This window comes from Heterodontus francisci, chromosome 36 (genome assembly GCF_036365525.1).
Source record: "Heterodontus francisci isolate sHetFra1 chromosome 36, sHetFra1.hap1, whole genome shotgun sequence".
In the NCBI taxonomy this organism is placed as follows: Eukaryota; Metazoa; Chordata; class Chondrichthyes; order Heterodontiformes; family Heterodontidae; genus Heterodontus; species Heterodontus francisci.
In genome coordinates, this window is record NC_090406.1 from 29,026,827 (window position 1) to 29,050,388 (window position 23,562).

General features: G+C 43.4%; 1 protein-coding gene across 4 annotated transcripts in view; it reads left to right on the top strand.

Annotated features, from left to right (window-relative positions):
• The first annotated feature begins 7,615 nt into the window (after positions 1–7,615).
• LOC137351697 (ran-binding protein 3-like) overlaps positions 7,616–23,562 on the top strand; it is a 132,527-nt gene continuing 116,580 nt past the window's right edge. For all 4 annotated transcript variants that reach the window (XM_068016418.1, XM_068016422.1, XM_068016421.1 and 1 more), the window contains exons 1-2: positions 7,616–7,675; positions 12,882–12,940. In XM_068016418.1, the coding sequence (XP_067872519.1) occupies positions 7,654–7,675; positions 12,882–12,940 (81 nt within the window). In that variant the 5' untranslated portion in view covers positions 7,616–7,653. The remainder of the gene's footprint in view (positions 7,676–12,881; positions 12,941–23,562) is intronic.

Below are 23,562 nucleotides of genomic sequence, written 5' to 3' on the forward strand. Positions count from 1 at the left end.
GAGCTTTAATTTTAGCTAACAGTCTCTTATGTGGAACCTTATTCAATGCCTTCTGGAAGTCCATATAAATTACATTTATAGACATTCCTCTATTGCTTTAGTAAATTTCTCAAATTATTCAATTATGTTCATTAGACATAATCTGCCATGAGCAAATCCATGTTGGCTCTCTCTAATCATCTCAGTTTTCTCCAAGTAGTCAATCGCTCTGTCCTTAATTATAGATTTCAATAGCTTCCCACAACAGATGCTTGACTAACAGGTCTTTAATTTCCTGGTTTCTCTCTCAACTTTTTAAAAAATAAGTTACATTTGCAGTTTTCCAATCTAAAGGGATAATTCCTGAATTGAGAGAGCTTAGGAAGACTGTGGCCAACATATCTGCAATTTCCTCACCTACATCCTTTAAGACCCTAGGATGGAAATGGTCAGGTCCTGTAGATTTGTCAGTCTTTACTGCCATGATTTTTTTCTAGCTTATGTTAACATCTGGTCCTTGATTCATTATTAGTTTCTCTGGAATGTCAGGAATGTTTCCCTCTTCCTCTACTGTGAAGTGTGACACAAAGTAATTATTCACAAGCCTGCCATTTCCTTATTTTCATTTGCAATATTACCAGCATGTTTTTAAAGAGCCCACATTACCAAAAAGCATTTGGTAAGTTGCCACCTAAAATGTTACTAAACAACATAAGACAACATAAGTATTGGGGGTAATATATTAGTTAGCCAATCTGCTATCCATGTTAACAGGAAACAGAGAGTCGGGATAAATGGGGGATTTTCAGGTTGGCTAGCTGTAACTGGTGGAGTGCCACAGGGATCAGTGCTGGGGCCTCAACTATTTATAATTTATATTAATGTCCTGGATTAAGGGACAGAGTGTACCGTAGCCAAATTTGCAGACGATACAAAGATGGGTAGGAAAGCATGTTGTGAGGAGGACACAGAGTCTGCAAAGGGATATAGATAGGTTAAGTGAGTGGGCAAAAATTTGGCAGATGGAGTATAAAGTGGGAAAATATGAGGTTGTCCACTTTAGTGGGAAGAATAGAAAAGCAGAATGTTATTTAAATGGAGAAAGGCTACAGAATGCTGTGGTACAGAGGGATCTGGGTGCCCTCGTACATGAATCACGAAAGGTGAGCATACAGGTATAGCAAGTAATTAGGAAGGCAAATGGAACGTTGGCATTTATTGCAAGGGGAAGGCAGTTTAAAAGTAGGGAAGTCTTGCTACAGCTGGACATGGCATTGGTGAGACTGCAGCTAGATTACTGTGTACAGTTTTGGTCTCCTTACTTAAGGAGGGATACATTTGCATTAAAAGCAATTCAGAGAAAGTTCACTCAGCTGATTCCTGGGATGAAGGGGTTGTCTTCTGAAGAAAGATTGAGCAGGTTGGGCCTATACTCAGTAGAGTTTAGAAAAATGAGATGTGATCTTATTGATACATAAGATTCTGAGGGGGCTTGACAGAGTAGATGCTGAGAGGAGGTTTACCTTTGTGGGGGAATCTAAACTAGGGGGCACAGTTTCAAAATAAGGCGTCTCCCAGTTAAGACAGATGTGAGGAGGAATTTCTTCTCTCAGAGGGTTGATGGTCTTTGGAACTCTCTTTTCCAGAGAGCAGTGAAGGCTAGGTCATTGAATATACTTAAGGCTGAGTTAGACAGAGTCTTGATCTACAAGAGTCAAGGGTTATGGGGGGACCGACAGGAAAGTGGAGTTAAGGCCACAATCAGATCTGCCACAATCTTATTGAATGGCAGAGCAGACTTGAGGGGCTGAATGACCTACTTCTACTCCTATTTATGATCTTACTTGCCCTTAACTATCCTTTATCTTCTAATAAATTGTAAAAAAAAAGGTTAATTTTAATATCCCTCGCAAGTTTCTTTTCAAAGTCCCTATGTTGCTCTTATCATCTTGTTTGTCTTCCTTTGCTGCTCCTTATCTTTTCCAGTCGCTTGGATCTACACTATTCTTTGCACTTTTGTAAGCACTTTCCTTAGTTTCATGTTATCTCTCATCTCTTTTGTCAACCTAGGCAGTTTTAATGGTAGGTAAAATTGCTTGTAGAACACAGATCACAGCCACTGTAAGTTGGTAGTCATTATTTGCTATGAGGTCAGCATCTTTCCCAAGATAGCTAAGAGGTGTGTTTTGGACAAAGGAAGTAAGTTACACACAGGAAGGTACCACAAACTTAATTAATGACCAGTTAATATATTTTGGCGATGTTGGTTAAGAAATGTATACCAGGACACTGGGAAAACTGCTACTCTTCTTTGAATGGTGCCATGGAATCTTTTACATTCACTTGTACAGGAAGACAGAATCTTAGTTTAACATCTTACCTGAAAAATGGTATCTTTAACGTACAGCACTCACTCAGTACTGAAGTGTCAACCTAAATTATGTGCAATGCAACTGGAACGCAAAGGGTGGTTATGCCTTTCGGGCATTACTAGATATTTTTCTCATGCTCAGGATCAAGCACGACTCCCTATAAATCGAACTGTGACCTTATATGTATAATATCTGGCAAAGTAGCATTGCCCGAGGGTTGAAAAAAGAATGCTTGTTATTCCAGTTAGTGCACTGGGATTGACGTGAATCCTACTGTTTCTGAGCCTATGAATAGCAGAAGAATAAGCATTTTATCAGATGGCTGACGTAGGCTACAAACTGTGAATCAAGTTTATTTTAAACTGAAAATTATGGGTAGCAATCAATACAGCACTTGATTGCAGAAGGTATAACTACAGTTCCTCGAGTCCAAAAAAACCCACTTCACTCACTCTCTTGATAATCTTAAACTGTACAATTTAAACTTATACAGGAGGTTCATATATATATATATATGCCTTTCAAGCTGAAACTGTGATAAAGAAAATCAAAAGCTTTCTTGGTAGAATAATAATAATAAAAGTGATGTTTTCTTGAGCCTAAACTACATGCTAGATACAAATCCATTTGTGCAAGGGGATGGCCCCAGTGTAATTCCAAAATGCCACAAGAAAACATCATTCAGTAATGAGTTCTAATGAAGGGTCACTGACCTGAAACGTTAACTCTGCTTCTGTCTCCACAGATGCTGCCAGACCTGCTGAGTATTTCCAGCATTTCTTGTTTTTATTTCAGATTTCCAGCATCTGCAGTATTTTGCTTTTATTCAGCCAATCTGTCCGATACAGTGGACCCCATCACAGTCTACTTCGCCTGTTTAACAGCCTGAGGGAAAGCTGTGCCAAATTTCTCTGTAGCCCCTTATCTTAATTGAGTGAACCTAAAGAATGTCTTTCTATCCTTATCTCTTCATTATTTCCACCTAGCTGCTTACTTTCTACATATGACTTTTCAATGGCCTTACCAACATCAGAACCACTGAGTTCTTTGAAGCATTTGATTATCTTTGGCTACACTTATCCTGATGATGCCATACACCCAATATTACAGGCAAAATGTCATCCTTAGCAGTAACTATGGATTGACACTGCTGCTGGACGTGATGCAGTTTATCCTGGGGGAAATCACATGTAACTGGCTCAAAAATGCAACAGTTCATTTGAGATTCACACTAACTCCTGTTGAGGGGAGAGTGATACATATGGTCCCAATATTTTAGGAAATAAATTATAGGCCTGAGAGTTTGATTTCAGTCATAGGTAGCAGTTGGAAAAATAGTTTATAGGATGTAATATACCATCATTTGGAAAGCTCGACAGTTATTAGGGATAAACAACAAATTTTCACCATCCAAGCTAGAGGCTTACAGTGAATTTCGCTTGGTGCAAAAAGAAAAATATACGCCTTATATCATGCACCTGTCTGTTAAAAACATACCTTGACTAGGCAGTCTGTCAGGAGGATAACCTCCTCTCAAATGACACATGTTATGACAATGCAAATTAGAAAATTTACCCTGCATCTGAAGATCCTTGATCAGGGAAGAATTGTCTCCACTCTTTCAAAACTAAAAAAATTTCAGGAGCTGGTCAATAATAAATTTCAATGATTTTGGAGTGGCTCCTGTAAAAAGTCTTGGCACATTTTACTGCGTTAAAAGTGCTATATGAATAAACGTTTTTGCTGTCTCCAAGAGTCCTCTGAATGACTGGAACATGATTTGTAGACAAAAACATTGGAGCTTATTGTCCTTAATGTAAAAGCACTGTTCTGGACAAATAGTGAAAGTTAAACTCACAAGTTTGTAGCTTCCAGCAGGTGCACCAAACTCAAACTGCGATGAGAATCTTAAAAGCTTCAGTTCAAGAACTTAATACCCTCTTTTCCTGGGTTAAGCACTCATTGTACCCTTTATTGACATATTAAAAGAACCAAATAAACAATATCTTAAGTTGGAAATTGGTCAAAACTATAGATGGTTTATACCAAGATAAACTTTAAGGGGACATCAAAATATGCAGACTTCATGCAATATATGTATAATTGTATCCAGTTCTCCCTATTAGATAGTAAAACAAAGAACTTAAAATAATTCAGTCTGTGAAATTATCAGGGTGCAAAGGACTCCCATGCGAAGAGTATTATGTAATAATCAGCAATCGACGTATTTGGATTGACCATGGAGCAGATGATTTTTTTTATTTGTTCGTGGGATGTAGGCCTTGCTGGCTAGGCCAGCATTTATTGTCCAACCCCCAATTGCCCGTGAGAAGGTGGTGGTGAGCCGCTTTCTTGAACCGCTGCAGTCCCACACTTTGACCCAGCGACAGTGAAGGAACGGCGATATTGTTCCAAGTCAGGATGCTGTGCGTCTTGGAGGGGAACTTGCAGGTGGTGGTGTTCTCATGCATCTGCTACCCTTGTCCTTCCAGGTGGTAGAGGTTGCAGGTTCGGAAGGTGCTGTCGAAGCAGCCTGGGCAACTTGCTGCAGTACATCTTGTACATGGTACAAACTGCTGCCATTGCGCATCGGTGGTGAAGGGAGTGAATATTGAAGGTGGTGGATGGGGTGCCAATCAAGAGGGTTGCTTTGTCCTGGATGGTGTTGAGCTTCTTGAGTGTTGTTGGAACTGCACCCATCCAGGCAAGTGGAGAGTATTCCATCACACTCCTGACTTGTGCCTTGTAGATGGAGGACAGGCATTGGAGAGATAGGAATTCATATACATAAACCATGATAGAATTACTCTCATTAGTAGTAATCTTTCAAGTTCTTTGTTAATCAGTTTTGAGCTTGAATTGGAACCACAAAACTCTTGTCAAGGAACTAATGATATCTGAAATGCAATTCCCATCAGATATGTATCACAATCAGATAGGAATGTCTTCTTCTCATGCAGTCCCTTGGGAATGAGGATGACTTGCTTCCACTCCAGGGCTGTGGGTTCTTAGGTGACCGAATAGTCCAATTCTGGATCCGCACACTCTGCCACAGGTGGGGCAGATGGTGTTTGGTGCGGCGAGTGAATGGGATGCTTGAATTTCCAAACGCTCCTTCCGCTGTTTGCACTTCGTCGCTGCCTGGGCATGTCGACGTTGTTCGAACTGGCTGGCACCTTTGTGGATGCTTCTTCTCCATTTTCAGTGGTCCCGGGCAAAAGATTCCCACGAATCAGTGGAGATGTCACATTTTTAAGGGAGGCTTTAAGGACATTTTGTAGCACTTCCTCTGCCCTCCTGGTAGCCTCTTGCCGTGACAGAGCTCGGAGTAGAAACCTTGTTTTGGGAGTCTTGTGTCAGGCATGCGGACAATGTGGCCCGCCCAATGTAACTGACAGCCATGGCCAGTGTCTTGATACTGAGGATGTTGGCCTGATGGACGACACTGATATTGGAGGACCTGAATTTGCAAGATTTTGCGAAAGCACCGCTGGTGATATCTCTCCAGGGCTTTGAGATGTCTGTTGTACAGTGTCTATGTCTCTGTACAGTGTCTATGTTTCCGACGCATACAGGAGGGCAGGTAATACTGCGGCCCTGTAGACCATCAGCTTGGTGCCAGGTTTGAGGTCTTTGTTGTCAAACACTCTTTTCCTCAGACGATGGCACACTGGAGGCGATGCTGAGTTTCATTGTCAATGTCTGCCTTTGCTGAGAGGAGGTTCTCAAGGTATGAGAAGTGATCCACATTGTCCAGTGGTTCACCGTGGCTTTTGATAGTTGGGGGCAGTGTTGCGCTGTGGGAGCAGGCTGGTAGAGGTCCTTTGTCTTCCGGATGTTTAGTTTAAGGCCCATTCTTTCATACACCTCCGCGAATGCATCGGTGAGGTTTTGAAGCTCGGCCTCTGAGCGTGCGTATACGCAAGCGTCGTCAGCGTAATGCAGCTCGATGACAGAGATTGGGGTGACCTTGGTTCTGGACTGGAGGCGACATAGATTTAATAGTTTCCTGGATGTCCTGTAGACTAGATCTACTTCGGCAGGGAGCTTCATGGAGATGAGGGGGAGTGTTGCGACGAAGATGGGAAACGGCGTTGGTGCAATGACATGGTCTCATCTCCCTCATCTCAAAGGAGAGCATGCCAGGGGATCTCTGAGATGCCGTAATTGTGACCACCTTCAAAAAAGGCAACAAGACCGACTGCGGTAACTAGAGGGGTACCCCTACTGTCCACAACAGTCAAGAGTCCTTCTCAACCGCCTCCTCCCCATGGCAGAAAAGCTCCTATCTGAATCACAATGTGGATTCCATTCATCAAGAGGCACAGTGGACATGATCTTCGCAGCAAGACAACTCCAAGAAAAAATGTAGGGAGCAGCAGAAACCTTTATACTTGGCCTTCTTTGACCTCACAAAGGCCTCTGACTCTATAAAACGGGAGGGGTCATGGAACATCTTCCTTAAATTTGGCTGCCTGGAGAAATTCGTCACCATCTTTTGCCTGCTGCACGACAACATGCAAGCTGTAGTCCTTGCCAATGGATTGGCCACTGACCCAATCTAAGTGAAAACTGGGGTAAAGCAAGGCTGTGTCAGATAGGAATGTGAACAGTGGTCAAACATCATAGGCCAGAGGGATGTTGAATATTCTATTCATAATCAATGCAATGGATAGTTACAGACAAAGGATACCTACCTACCAATCTACTCATTCCAATAGACAGTGCTAGTGATACTCAGCAGGTCAGGTAGCATCGGGTTGATGGCCTTTCATTATCTCTTTCCACAGAAGTTGCCAGACCTGCTAGGTATTTCCGGCATTTTCTGTTTTTATTCCTGCATCTGAAGTATTTTGCTTTTGTGTTATGCTTTCATAAAACAGAATGAGCATCAGACAATAGCCAAAGCAGCGGCTCACCATGCTGAGGCACAGAGCAACAGTCTGGCGGATCCATACAACCGCCAATCTTTTCCCGTTCAGTTACCTTCCATCGCGCAAAGCTGCCACTGCCCGGTAACTAACTCACAACCGACATGGCTAATCCCTGAACTCCGCGACTGTTCTAGTTACCGCGCCAACATTCAGGTCACGTGGCTTCTACAGGCTCGCCGGGCAAACGGCGCATGCGCACACTCGGACCTTGACCACAGTTCCGACGGTTATCCCCGCCCCCCGCGCTGTGCATCAAATGCGCATGCGCAACATTCACCAATGCACGAATCTGGCGCGTTCAGAATAAACCGCATGCGCATTGGTACCTTCCGTTCGCGAAGTATTGTGGGGACGCGGAGAATTCTAAAATGGCGGATCTGGCAAACGAAGGTAAGCAAGTGAAAACGGGCAGGGACTATTGGGACGCGGCACAAGCAAGGCGGGAGTTCACCCCCTCAAGCCAAGATGTGCAGAGTGGCGGTGTCAATCTCTGTGTGAGGCACAATACAGTGTTGCAGTGTCTCGCCCCGCTGAATAGGGAGACTAAGGGAGGAACAGGGCGCACACACCCACAACAAAACACCGGCTCACCAGGCCTCAATGAGTTACAAGATCGCCACACGAATCAACAACAACAAAATCAGATGGGAATATTCGGTTGGATAGTTGCAAGAGGGAGGGATAAGACAAAAAAACAGTGAGAGGCAAATAGTGTGAAACAGAAAGAGACTGACATCCTAAAACTGTCTGAAGATGGGAAGGGAAGCGTACGAGAGAGAAGGCTGGGAAATGATCAGGGAGCGGCGGGGGTGGGGGGTGCAAGATCAGATGAGGGTAGATCAAAGGGAGGAGGGGACGATCGAGGGGGGAAGATCAGATCGAAGGGGAGATTGGGGTGATTAGACTGAGAGGAATGAAGATTAGAGGAGGGCATTGGGTTATCAGGATGATGTGGAGGGGGGGAAGAACAGGGTGGAGGGGGGAAGAACAGGGTGGAGGGGGGAAGAACAGGGTGAAGGGAAAGACTGGGGTGGGGGAATGGAAGATTGTGGGGGGGTGATCAGGGTGAAGGGGAGAGAGAGAATAATGGGGTGATGGAGGTGATCAGGGTGAAGGAGAGAGAGATAATGGGGTGATGGGGAGGGTAGGATGAAGGGGAAAGGTGATTGGGGCAGGCTTGGGTGGGATAGTGTATGGTTAGAGGGGTGGGGATGAAGGAGGAGGGTAGAGAAGAGTGATGGAATCGAGAGGTGCATAAAGAGCTTTGGCGGGGGTGAGAGGGGCCGATAAGAGTATAAAAGGGATGGTGAAAGTTCTATAGTATAGGAACCGTAGTAGGCCATTTAGCCTCTTGTGTTTGTTCTGTCATTTTATTAGATCAACTCCATTTACCAGCCTTTAATCCATATTCCTTGATACCCATTCAACAAAAATCTGTTGATCTCAATTTTGAAAACTTCAGTTGACTCAATCTAGAATTTTGCAGGAGATAATTTCATATTTTCTCAATGCCCTTTGGGAAAAATGCTTCCTGCTTTCAGTCCTAAGTGGCCTAATTTTAAGGTTGTGGTCCGATATTCTGGATTTCCCCTTTAGTGGAAATAGTCTCTCGATACCTATTCTATCAATTCTTTAAAAACATTGTTGGATCACCCTTCAACTTTCTAAACAAAAACAAACCAGGTTTATGGAACCTGTCTTCATAATCAAACCCTTTTAGCCCAAATATCATAAATGAGCTTTGGGGAGGCCTTCAGAGAGGAGGTAATTCTGCTACAGACTAGACATATTTTCACAAAGGGGCAAGCAAAGGGATCCAAAGTTAGCAGTCCCTGTGGTAGAGTTTAAAATGAAACAGAAAAAGGAGGCTTATGATAAACGTCAGGTTCATATTGAGTAGGGAACCAAGCCAAAAAGTACAGTGGGAACTGAAAAAAGAAATAAGGGTAAAGATAGTGTATGAAAATAGATTAGTGGGTAACAGAAAAGGGAACCTAAATGTCTTTTTTATATTTAAAACTAGTAAAAGGGTAGTCAAAGGAAAGGTGGTGCTGATTAGGGAGTAAAAAGGAGATTTCCTTCTAGAGGCAAAGTAGGAGTGGAAATTGTGGAGGCTTTGGCCACAATCATCCAATTCTGTCTGGATATGTGAGTGGTGTCAGAAGACTGGAGAATTGCACGTTAATCCCCTGTTCAAAAAAGGCGAAAGAGATAAAACTGGCAACTACAGGCCAGTCAGCCTAATGTTGGTGGAGAATCTTTTAGAGACAAAATTAATTGGCACTTGGAAAAATGTTAATAAGTGGAACCCAGCATAGATTTGTTAAAGGAAAATTGTGTTTCATTAATTTGATTAAATTCTTTGATTAAGTAACGGAGACAGTTGATAGAATCCTAAAATAGAATCATGGAACGATCCAGTACAGAAGGCAGCCATTCAGTCCATTGTGCCTGTGCTGGTTTGTTGGTAGAGCGATCCAATTAATCCCACTCCCTGTTCTTTCTCCATAGTCCAGCAAATTTGATCCATTCACATATTTACCTACTTCTCTTTTCAATCTTACTATTAAATCTGCTTCTACCACCTTTTCAGGCAGTACATTCCAGATCACAACAACTCGCTGCTAAAAAAAAAGTTTAATTGTGTTGCCTCTGGTTCTTGTGCCAATTACCTTAAATCTGTGTCCTTTGGTGACTGACCCTCTGTCTCTGGAAACAGTTCTACCTTTATTTACTCTATCAAAGCCATTCATGTATTTGAACATCTCTCCAAATCTGCTCTTAATGTTTTCTGCTATGATTGAACATTTACGTAGCTGAGAGTGATGTGGGAGGATATGGGAGCATAATCTTAAAATTAGAATGAAGCTATTTAGTGGGTGCAGGAATAGAGAGACCTCGTGGCGTATGTAGCGAAAATGGCAGGACAAGGCTGTTTAAAAAGGCAGCATACGGGATCTTCAATTTTATAAACAGAGGCATAGGGGATGAAATTGATCTACACCAGCAGTGCGAAACAGGCTTGTAGTGAATCACAAGCTGATTTTTTTTTATTGCGCCCTATCTTTCCACTGAAGTTCACAGAATGATAATTCAAACTGTTTTTGGAGATTTGTTTCCTAGTCTTAATGTTGCTTTTTCTTGGTTTGAAATGAGAAATCTTGGCAATATTTTTCAAATCAATGGAAAATAAAAACTGGGATGGTGAAAACTTGGCTGCCAATTCACTACCAGCCCATTTTAAAACAAGGAAGCTATACTAAACCTGTATAAAACACTAGTTCGGCCCCAGCTAGAGAATTGTGTCCAATTATGGGACACCACATTTTAGGAAGGATGTTAAGGCGTTGGAGAAGACACAGAGGAGGTTTGCTACAATGGTGCCAAGGATGAAAGAATTAGGAATGTGGAAGGGCTAGGGAAACCGAGGCTTTTCTCCCTGGAGAAGAGTAAGTTAAGGGGAGATTTGATAGATATGTTCAAATTCTTGGAGGGTATTTTATCGAGTAAATAGGAGAAACTGTTTCCAGTAGCAGAAGGGTCAGTAACCAGAGGATTTAAGGATTCGAAAAAAAAAAATCACAGGTGACATAAAATAGTTTTTATACAGTGAGTTGTTATGATCTGGCACAGGTATGATGGGCTGAATGGCATCGTGCTATGTCATTCTATTCTGTCTCTATCCAACAAGGCCAATATATCTTTTCCTGTGTTGCAGAACTCCAGATTAGGCTTGACCAAGGCTCTGTATAACTCAAGCATCACACACACACTTCTATATTCCAACACTCTTGAGATAAAGGCCAATATTCCTTAAGTGTTTTTGAGTGCAAGTGTGTTTGTGAGAGTGACAGTATGTGCAGTGTGTAAATGTGCACATGGAGGGTGTGCATTATGCATTGTGTGTGAAAGACGAAGAGAGTATGAACGGATGTGAGGGGTGTGTGCCATGGCATGCGTATGTATGTGTGTGGAGTGTGAGTAGAAACAGAAGGCGAGTAGAATGTTTGAGAGAAACTGTGAGAAGAATATGTGTGTGAGTGCAGGGGTGGTGTGCATCTGAGTATAATAGTGTGTGATTGAAACATATAAGATCCTGAGGGGTCTTGACAGGGTGGATGTGGAAAGGATGTTTCCCCTTGTGGGAGAATCTAGAACTAGGGGTCACTGTTTAAAAATAAGGGGTCGCCCATTTAAGACAGAGATGAGAAACTTTTTTCTCTGAGGGTTGTGACTCTTTGGAATTCTTTTCATCACAAGGCGGTGGAAGCAGAGTCTTTGAATAGTTTTAAGGCAGAGGTAGATAGATTCTTTATAAGCAAGGGGGTGGAATGTTATTGGGGGTAGATGGAAATGTGGAGTAATCAGTTCAGCCATGATCTTATTGAATGGCGGAGCCGGCTCGAAGGGCCGAGTGGCCTCCTCCTGCTCCTAATTCGTATGTTCATATTTGTGTGAAGAGCGATGTGAGGGAGAGAGAGAGTGTACAAATGGAGAGCTTTGTGAGAATGAATAGTGTGAAAAAGCATGCGGAAAGTTTAGATGAGAACACACGAGGGGAGTGAGAGGGCGGTAGCAGGTGCTGGTACATGAGAGTGCACATGAGGGAATTGTGAGTGAGGGCAAGTTCGTGAGATGGTTTATGTCTTTGAGTATTATGGTGTGTGCATATGCACAAAAGCACTTGTGACCATGTAAGTGAGTTGCAGAGTGACACGTGCATGAGGTTGGAGGGTGTAAAAGAATGCACCCAAGGGGAAGGGTTTTTTTGTGTGAGAATGATAAGCATGTACAAAAGGGAAGAGTGTGTTTGTGTGAGCATAAGGCAAGTGTGAATGAGAGTGATTGAGAGCATGTGTGAAAGAGCAGTGTGTATGAGAAAAACCACATAAGGGGTGGGAATGTGTGAGCGCATGTGAAGGGGATGTGTGGGAAAGGGAGCTTGACTGCAGGTGAGCAGTGAGAGAGCATTTACACATAAGTGTCTGTGTGAGAGAGAGGTAGCATGAAGGAAGTGTGTATCTGACAGTGTGTGCCAAGGGTGTGTATGGGAGATTAACTGCTAACACATGCAAAGGCAGAATGTGTGAGAGTGCACAAGGGAAGTGTATATGAGAATGAGTGAAGGAAGGTGTGTATCTGAGAGAGCACAAGGGGTGTGTGAGCACCTGCATGGGCTGTGCATGACTGTGAGACCATGTGCACGGGACTGTAATGTGTGAGTGGGCAGCGTTTGACACTGTGTGAGGAGCACTTTTATGGGTTGATTGAGTGGACATGAGAGGAGTATCAGACTGAGGTTGTGATGTAAGGGTCGTGCATATGAAATGTGTGAAAGAGCACATGGGAGTGTGTTTGGAACAGTGTGTGGGAGTGCGCAAAGATGAGTGTGTGAGGGAGAGTGGGAAGTATGTGAGAAATTGAGGGAGGTGGGGGTGTGCGAGAGAAGGAGGGAAGGGAGTGTGGAGGTCTGTGAGAGAGCTTGGATGCAGATGAGTGTGCCAGACTTAATGTTTCTGCAATTTTCATCTTGCTGGAGAGAGGTAGTTGTGACTAAAATGTACACACTAATTTATTGTTTGTTTTTTGTTCACAGAGAAGCCTGCCATTGCTCCACCTGTTTTTGTATTCCAAAAAAACGAGAAAGGACAGAAGGTAAGGATTCTACCTCAGCATTCATTTCACTGTTTTGTATTTTGTGAAACAGCAGCGTTGCCAGTTAGAAACATATTTTGTCTTCCAAAAATATGAAATTCAAAGCACCTTGCTCTGAAAATTCCCCAGCTCAACATATAGCAATCTAGATCCCATTTAAAGTTGCCACTTAAGTCCAAATTAACTCACTTTTCTGGAAGTCTGTTTCACGCATTCACTATCCAGTGGAGGTGGGGCTGGGGCAGGGAGAGTGTATTTTTTCCTAATTTCTAACCTTGTTCGATACCTGTGAATTTTGTATTTTTGTCATCCAGTCCTAATCTCAATGTCTGCTTACTTGATTCTTCATATATAGCTTTATTTTACACAATCATGCTTTTGCTCCCTTAAGGTAGGCCAAAAATACTGTTCTTTCTTCTGGAAATGTCATTTTCAACTCGAATAACGTTACTGAGATTATCTTCATTAGCCTTCTGTTTACCAGCTCTATAGATCAATCAGCTTGGGGTTTCTTAATCTAGCTTTTTGTTGCTTTTCCAACTTTTCTATACATTAATGGAAAGTGGATTTGACTGAGTAATATCAGCTTTCAGTTCGGTGTGCTTTATGACATTTGTGAATACTGTATTGTTTTTAGACACAAGGTATATTAGTACTAGAGTGCTGAAGATGCAGGACTTGAGGGAGTGCTATATGTAGGTTGTGTGTTTCAAGGTAGTAATGCATCAAGGGCATTCAGATGACAGGATTGTTTACCAGAATGATTTGAACCTTGGAAATCCATGAAACAAACTTTCACCTTGTGATGTCCTTGTGGATAATGATTGAAAGTAGATTCTGATGGTTGAATTGTGATTTGAACACCAGCAAAATCAGATTCATATTTTTGCATGTTGTAAAATCGTATGGTAGCCTGTAAATGAGGTAGTGATGTATCAAGCAGTTCAACTGACTTTGTGAGTAGTAAGACTCAAGGTTGTCTCAAACCTGGGCTGTTATGAAAATGGCTTTCAAGGTGGTATTCTTTAAAAAATCTGTAGGGTTAAACCAAGTTGACAAATGAAAAAATAATTTTAATGTGGCCCCTTTTAAAAAATATAGTTGGTGAATGTATACAGTCTTACAATGTGAGACATTAGCACTGAGATGTGGATTACTTGCCTATTTTGGATGCACTGTAATAGCTTTAGGACATCTTTCAGATTGGCCAAATTCTGTTCACAAAGGATTGTTATAGCAAGCCGACTTTAATATTGTCAATCTCCAGGGCATACTAGACCCAGGCCCCAGAGGTCAGTGTTAATCTGTTGTGCCATCATAGGTTAAGACATTAGACATGACATTGTCCTTAATGTACCTGATTATAAAGTGGCCTAACTAATGTATTTGTTCTTTGATGCTGTCAGACTCACTACCTGTTGTTCCTAGAGAAGGGCAGAGGAAAGGAGAAAGTACATGAGGGGGAAGTGGGAGAGAATGAATGCGTAAGGGAGAGAGGAAACGAGACATCATTTATTTAGAGATACAGCACTGAAACAGGCCCTTCGGCCCACCGAGTCTGTGCCAACCAACAACCACCCAGTTATACTAACCCTACAGTAATCCCATATTCCCTACCACCTACCTACACTAGGGGCAATTTACAATGGCCAATTTACAATGGCCAATTTACCTATCACCTGCAAGTCTTTGGCTGTGGGAGGAAACTGGAGCACCCGGCGAAAACCCACGTTGTCACAGGGAGAACTTGCAAACTCCACACAGGCAGTACCCAGAATCGAACCCTGGAGCTGTGAGGCTGCGGTGCTAACCACTGCGCCGCCCATAAAGGTATGGGCTCAGCTTCCACATCTATATGCCAATGACACCCAGCTCCATCTCGCCATCACTTCCCTGGACTGCCTCTCTGCTGAAGGACTGTCTATCTGACATCTAGTTTGGATGAGTCACACTCTCATTAGGTCAACATTGAGAATACTGAAATCATTATCTTCGGCATTTGCCACAAACAATATTCCTATCCCATCGATTGCATTTTTTTTTCTGGCCACTGTCTCAGGCTCACATACACCTTTCCTAACCTTGGTAATCAACCCTTAGTTTCATTCACAAAGACTGTTTAATTTCACCTCTGCACTATTGACTGTTTTAGCCTCCTTGCCACCACTCTTCATAAACTTCAAATGTCCAAAACAATGCTATGTATATCTATCCTACACTAAATCCTCCTTCCCATAGCTTGAACTCACAGACCTACATTAGATTCCTGTCCCCCATGGTATTAAATTTAAAATTATTGTCCTAGCCATGTATTCTCTTGCCCCTCCAACACCCCAGACTTTTGTGGACCATCTCATTCCTTTGTCCAACCATTGGCAGCGGAACTTTCATCCACCTGAGCCCTACTCTCTGGAAGTCCCTATTAAAACCTGTCCACCCCTCCCTCCTCCTTCAGATTTCTGTCTTTGATCAAGCTTTCAGTCAAGCCTCTTAACCTTCCCCCTTTTTGGTGTGGCATTAAATTTCCTGGTGCCTATCTGAAATACCTTGGCACTTTTATTTTACATTAACATGCTATATAAATGCAAGTTGCTGTGGATGGGATGCATTAGGAGAGAAAGGAGAGTTAACATCTGTGATAGGAAAAGAGTGTATAAGCAAGGGAGGAGGAGAGGAGAATTCAAAATGTGATGGGAATGAAGTGGGTGGGGTAAGATGAGGGTTATCGGTGAAGGGGCAGAGTAACTGAGAAAGGGTGAATAGAAATGCTTCAGGTGAAAATGTGTGCATGAGGGGAGAGAGAGTATTTGCACTGGGTCAGGAGCAAATAGGTGCAGGATGGAGGACAAGACTGCAAAAGAGATGCATTTTGTTGGAAATGGGAGGGATGAGGGGGTGGTTAGTGTAAATTGTAGTGGAGGGAAGAGTGGCAGAGAAGGAGGAAGAGAATGAATTTGGAAGTGTGTGTGTATCGGGGCAAGTCTTTTCTATTAAAATGTGTGTATGGTGGGGGGGGGGAAGGTGGAAAGAAGATGGGAGGTCATGGAGAGGGTAGAGAAATGTTGTAAATCTTCAGTGTATGCAAGTGGCACTGATTGCCAGTCTCATTCCCTTCCTTCCTGAGAAGTTAGGAAATAATTGCATGGAAAATCATAGTTGGATCACAATTCATTGTGTGGCACTGCATTACAACATCAATATACAATGTTGCTCTAATGCACTTGTTAGCGTGCTTATTTTACTTTGGTACTAGAGCTTCAAACATATTTAGCTGTTATGCTTTAATTAAAGTGGTACCTATTAAGGAAACCTTTATTTAGTAGTCCTTTTCAGTAGATTATCATTTAGATAAAGAGTATCACTGTGTTCCCAATCACTCTAGCTGAGCATGTTGAGGCCTTGCAGACTATTCATTGCTTGCACCATGACATAGATTTTCCCACTGTTGGTATTGAGCTCCTATATGATGTGGAAGTCCAGCACATCCCGACCCTGTCTCAATACCATGACTTATAGTCCTGCAGCAAGATGGGGATCAGCGACTGCACCTTAGCCCTGCTTCACATCTGCAAATAGCAAAAAGGCTGACTTTCAAAAAAATTACTCGGATCTTTTGTGGTGTGGAGAAGCAGAGCCAATCTTTGGTTTTAAAGAAGTTAGATTGATGAGATACAAGCTAAACTCTTTACCCCGCACAGTTGTCTTGCATAGTAGAAGAGAAAGATGACACAGCAAGTCTGGCTGAGAAAATGAAAAGCTTACTTTAGCATCATCCAGTGCCCAGAGCCTGCAACTACATGCAGTTTCAAAACATTCTTGTCAGGATCACAGGCTTTTGTGACAGCCGCAACAGGCACAAATCTTTTAAGCTAGGAACATCCCATTATAGTGTCACTTATAAGCAAATGCCAAAGTAACAAAGTTTGTGTCATCTCTGTTCTTTAAAGTTTAACAGCTTTGTCACATTCCCTGTTTTACGTTCTGAATCACAATTTTGTCAGACTTACATCGGCATGATACCTAGAATTTTTTTTAAACTTTGAGGATTGTATCTATAGGCATTTTCCTCCTCCTTCATGACATTGGGTAAGTTTGTATGTTTTTTAAGAGTCAGAAGGGGCTTTGAAACTGCAAGGTGGAACTCCCTTAAAGGTTTCCCTACAACTTTGGGGAATTTTTTTATACGTCCAAACCTTTTAATAGCAAGGATTTCTCCAATCTGATACCACGAGTGGAATTGAATGCGCCCATCCCCAGTTGCTGTCCAGCACCTAGTGCTTTCCATCTCACCCTTGAACTCTTCTCCCGACCACCTCGAATGCCCATTTCTTCTTACCTGTTGAACTCTCCCTTTTCCTACTGCTGCTTCCCTCCCTTAGCTATATCCTTTCACTGAATCACAGAATTGTTAGTGTAAAAGGAGGCCATTTGGCCCATCATGTCTGCACCGGCTCTCCGAAAGAGCAATTTACTCAGTTCATTCCCCCACCTTCTCCCCGTAATCCTGCACATTCTTTCTTTTCATATAATTGTCTAATTTCCTTTTGAATGCTTCAATTGAACCTGCCTCCACCACGTTCTCAGGCAGCGCATTCCAGACCTTAACCACATACTGCGTGAAAAAGTTTTTACTCATGTCACTTTTGCTTCTCTTACCCAATACTTTAAATCTGTGCCCTCTCATTCTCGATCCTTTCACATGTGGGAACATTTTCTCTCTACTCTGCCCAGACCCCTCATGATTTTGAATACTTCTATCAAATCTCCTCTCAGCCTTCTCTTCTCCAAGGAAAACAGCCCTAACTTCCCCAATCTGTCATCATAACTGAAGTTTCTCATCCCTGGAACCATTCTCGTGAATCTTTTCTGTATTCTCTCCAAAGCCCTCGAGTCTTTCCTAAAGTGTGGTGCTCAGAACTGAACGCAGTACTCCAGCTGAGGTCGACCTAGTGTCTTATGCAAGTTGAACATAACTTCCTTGCTCTTGTACTGTATGCCCCTATTAATAAAACCCAGGAGAAAGCCTACGATAAGAACAACTTCTCCTTCAACTCCACTCACTTCCTTTAAGTAAAAGGTGTTGCTATGGGTACCCGCATGGGTCCTAGTTATACCCGTCTTTTTGTGGGATATGTCAAACATTCCTTGTTCTAGTCCTACACAGGCCCCCTCCCCCAACTCTTTTTCCGGTACATTGATGACTATCGGTGCTGTTTCCTGCTCCTGCCCCGAACTGGAAAACTTTATCAACTTTGCTTCCAATTTCCATCCTTCTCTCACCTTTACGTGGTCCATCTCCGACACGTCCCCTCCCTTCCTCGACTATCTCTAGGGATAGGCTGTCTACTAATATTCATTATAAGCCCAACGACTCCCACAGCTACCTCAACTACACTTCTTCACACCCTCCCTCCTGTAAGGACTCCATTCCATTCTCCCAGTTTCTCTGTCTCCGACACATGTGCTGTGACGATGCAGCCTTCCACGACACCGCTTCTGATATGTCTTCCTTTTTCCTCAACCGAGAGTTCCCCCCCGCTACTGTGGTTGACAGGGTCCTCAACTGTGTCTGGCCCATTTACTGCACCTCTACCCTCACCCCTTCCCCTCCCTCCCAGAACCACGACCAGGTTCCCCTTGTCCTCACTTTCCATCCCATCAGCCTCCATATCCAAAGGATCATCCTCCGCCATTTCCGCCACCTCCAGTGTGATGCCACTACCAAACGTATCTTCCCCTCCCCTCCCCTGTCGGCATTCCGAAGGGATCTTTCCCTCCGCGACACTCTGGTCCACTCCTCCATATCCCCAACACCTCGTCCCTTTCCCATGGCACCTTCCCATGCAATCGCAGGAGGTGTAACACCTGCCCTTTTACCTTCTCGCTCCTCACTATCCAAGGTCCCAAACACTCCTTTCAGGCGATTTACTTGTACTTCTTTCAATGTAGTATACTGTATTTGCTGCTCACAATGTGATCTCCTCTGAATTGTGGAAACCAAACGCAGATTGGGTGACTGCTTTGTGGAATACCTCCGCTCAGTGCGAAAGCATGACTCTGAACTTCTGGTTGCTTGCCATTTCAACACACCCCCCTGCTGTTATGCCCACATCTCTGTCCTGGGATTGCTGCAGTGTTTCAGTGAACATCAACGCAAGCTCGAGGAACAGCATCTCATTTACCTATTAGGCACGCTACAGCCTGCTGGATTGAACATTGAGTTCAGTAATTTCAGAACATGACGGGGCCCCCCTTTTTATTTTCAGTTATTTTTTATTTGTTTATTTTATTGCAGTTTGTTTCATTGTTCATTTTTTTTACCAAGTGCCTACCCACTATTTTTTTTCATGTTTTTGCTTTGGGCCAGGGCTGTTCATTTTTCTGTCAATTAACACCCTCTCTACACTAACGCTTTGTCTTTCAGCACACCATGAACATACCATTTGCCTTTGCTCCATGACCTTCTGGTCAGTTATTCTCTATGACCCTCTGTCCTATCAACACCTTGCCTTTTGTTATCTCTTGCCCCACCCCCGCTTTGTTTGCTTAAAACCTATCACATTTCTAACATTTGCCAGTTCTGATGAAGGATCACTGACCTGAAACGTTAACTCTGCTTCTCTCTGTACAGATGCTGCAAAACCTGCTGAGTATTTCCAACATTTCTTGTTTTTTTTTGAAAGCCTACAATCCTTCCTTGACCACCATCTCATATTTGTCAGTGGAAAAGGCATCTTATGGTCTGGATCCCTCCCCCATCATTGGCGGAAGTGAAAAGCACCACAACCTACTGGCTGGATCCATTTCCTACAACCCCCATAGAAAGTGCTTACTTGTGGCGCCATCTCCCATCCAAAAGTAGAGGAGAGAAAACGAAGCAGAAGACAACAGATAGAACAATAGAAAAGGGAGAAGGAAAAGAGGGGAAAAAAACAGAAGAGGGAAAAAGGGGGGAGGCAAGTGAAAGGCGAAAGAAAGAAAAACAGTACTATAAAGATGACAGAGACAGGTAAAAGAGGGTGTATCCCCTACAAGCAATGCTGCAGAAAATCCACTAACCTAATGATAAAAAGCAGCACAGCCAGCGGGCACTCTGTGTCCGTTCTGTTTTTGCCTAGAGTTCGAGTGCCACAGATGATCGCTGCACTACAAATAAAAATATAGGCTGGAATTTTATGTCAAGCCAAAGGTCCCATCCACCAACCAAAAGGTCAGGGGTGAGCCCGCCTGCGCCGGGCCTGTAAGCCACGCTGTAATTTTACATGGCCCAGGCCCTTAATTGGCTCTGGGCCCGACTTCTACCCCTCTGAGGCAGTAAGTCCTGCCTCTAACAGCTGCTAGCCAATCAGCGGGCCAGAAGCTCCTCAGTCCCAGCTGCGCCATCAGGAGCGGTGGCCACTGCTGGGACTGCACCCAGCCAGAAGAGGACCGTGGGTGTCAGCCTCCATAAAGGTGAGTGGGGTTTTGGGCCTCGCTGGGGACAATCGCCAGGGGGTGGGGTGGGGGGAGGTCCTCCAGCAGGGGCTGCTTGTGCTGCTGGGGGTGGGGGGTGGGCGCTGTGGGGCACAGGGTGACTGATGAAGATAAAACCCAGGAAACCTCCACACGTGCTCAAGTTCACAGCTGCCGCTGGCAGTGGGAGGAGGCCCTTAAGTGGCAATGAATTGGCGACTGAAGGGCCTCAAATGACCTGGGGCAGGGAGGCTGCTTGTCACCTCCCCCGCTGCTCATAAAATTACAGCGGGGGCGGGAAGGCAATGGCAATGGAACCCCCTGCCTCCCAGACAATCTTACTTCCACCCCCCCCCACAGCCCGCACCCGTGGGGGGGGGCATAAAATTCTGGCCATAGTCTTTTGGTCATCTCTGTAAGAACCCAGTGTTCATTTCACAGTAATAGACCTTGTAGCCTTAAGGAAACAGACAATTATACTTTTCACAGTAATGATGTCCCTAATGGTTATAAACAGCGCAGCCATTTGATGAACAGTGTCATCAAAAGATTGGCTAGTAACCTGTCTATTTCTATATATTAAATTCTTACATGGTTTTGTCACACTGGGGAGTCATGACTTTGTTACAGGGAGTCGCATCTATGATGTTTGAAAACTCTTGAAACTTTTTTGCAGTTTTTTTCCCGTATGGCTGCTTCTGATTGGCCTGTACTGACCAGGTCCCTCCTTGGTCCTCCATAAGTGCGACTGACAAATTTGTTGAAACCTACTTCCGCTGATGACGAGTTAAATAAACATCAAATAATGTAGATAGTCATTCTTGTAATATTACCAATTCTTTTAAATATAAGTTGATTAGCTGTTTCCTTTGTTAGTTCATTACTCCCAGTTTTCACTCCCAATCTGATGAGTTGCTTCTTCCAGATGGACCTGGCGGGAGCTCCATGGTTCATTTTTAATTTCTTGCTGGTTTATTTTTCATTCATTGTTCCTGGTCATGCACTCGACCAAATGATGTGCTCCTCTGGGGGCCAATTTATTTACATTTAAGGTGAAGCCCTATAACCACACAAGTGAGAAATGAATAAAAGGTTATGCTGATAGATAAAGAGGCATGGGAGAAGGCTCATGAGAAACATAAACACCAGCATGGATGAGCTGGGACGAATGGCCTGTTTCTGTGCTGTACATTTGATGTAATATGAGTTAATAAAGTGGAATATAAAAAATCTGTTTGCTAAGAGGTGCACTGCTTAACTCTGACTTGTTTTAATAAACGTCTCCTTGAAGTGCATAAAATTTTAGTAATTTAGTACATAAACTTGTAGTAGATTCTTCTTTATCCTTTGGCCAGTGCATTTAAGTTGGAGATATATGCCATTTTATTCAATTAATTTGCTAAGAAGGCTATTGGAATCTGTTGGCATTTGTTTCTCTAAGAATATTTCATTTATTAATTCCACTCGTTTATTTTAGTTAATTGTGAAGAAACCAACTCCATGAACTATTAAGCAACTAACAAGAGGAGGAGAGTCCACTAACATCTCCATCCTCAACAATGGTTAAGCCTTGCACGTGAGTGCAAAAGGCAAGGCTGAAGCATTTACAACCATCTTCAGTTAGGAGTGTCAATTGGATGGATCCTTCCCCACCTTCAAATATGCCAGTCCTCAGCCAATTCTGTTCACTCCATTTGATATCAAAGAACAGTTGTGTGCACTGAATACAGCAAAGGCTATGCGTCCCAGCCATATCTGGGTTGTAGTACCGAAAACTTGTGCTTCAGAACTAGTTGCACTGCTTGCTAAGCTGTTCCAGTACAGTTAAAACACTGGCATCTACCCAACAATGTGGAAAGCTGAGTAGGTATGTCCTGTTCACAAAAAGCAGGACAAATCCAACCGGTCCAGTTCCTGCTCTATCAGCCTATTCTCAATCATCAACAATGTGAGGGAGTCGTTAACTGTACTACCAAATCCCACATATTCACTGACGGCCAGCTCACCAATGCTCAGTTTGGGTTCCGGCAGGATCACTCGAATCCTGCACTTGCTGATGTTCTATATTCAGTATATTCACACCTAATCTGTACTAATGCTTTGTCTTTCAAAACACCATTAACATATTGTTTGCCTTTGCTCTGTGACCTTTTGGTCAGCTATGTGGCCTGGTCCAATCTGCACCTTCTCCTTTGTTATCTCTTGCCCAACCCCCACCTCACTTGTTTATAATCTGTGACTTTTCTAATATTTGTCAGTTCCGAAGAAGGGTCACTGACCCGAAACGTTAACTCTGCTTCTCTTTCCACAGATGCTGCCAGACCTGCTGAGTGAATCCAGCATTTCTTGTTTTTGTGTCACTCGAATCCGGACCTTATTACAGTCTTGGTCCAAATATGGACACAAGCTGAAATCCAAAAATGAGGTGAGAGTGACTGCCTCTCACATTATGGCTGCAGTTGACTGAGCGTGGCACTAAGGAGCCCGAGTAAAACTGAAGTCAACAGGAATTGGGGAAAAACTCTCCAGTGGCTGGAGTCGTACCTAGGACAGAGGAAGATGGTTGTGGTTACTGGAGGCCAATCATTCAGCCCCAGGTGTTCCTCAGGGCAGCATCTTAAGCCCAAACTATCTTCTGCTGCTTCATCAGTCCTTCTTTATATCATAAGGTCAGAAGTGGGTTGTTCGCTAATTGCAGAGTGTTCAGCTCCATTCACAATACCACAGATCATGAAGCAAACCATACCCGCATGTAGCAAGACCTGGACTACAGGCTTGGGCTGATAAGTGACAAGTAACATTTGTGTCAATAAGTGACAAGCAATGACGATCTGTAACAAAAGAGAGCCGAACCACACCCCATAATATTCAAAGGCATACCATCACTGAGTTCCCCACCATCAACATTTAGAAACTCAACTGGATCAACCACATAAACTACCAGAACTGCTCAGATACTGAGTATTCTGTGCCGAGTGGCTGACTTCCAGATCTCCCCAAAGTATTTCCACCATGGGCAAGACACAAGTCGGGAATGTGATGGGATGCTCTCGACTTGTCTTGGGTGTAACGGCACTATCGAATCTCAACACCATTCATAAAATGATGTGCTCCTCTGGGGGCCAATTTATTTACATTTAAAGTGAAGCCCTATAACCACACAAGGGAGA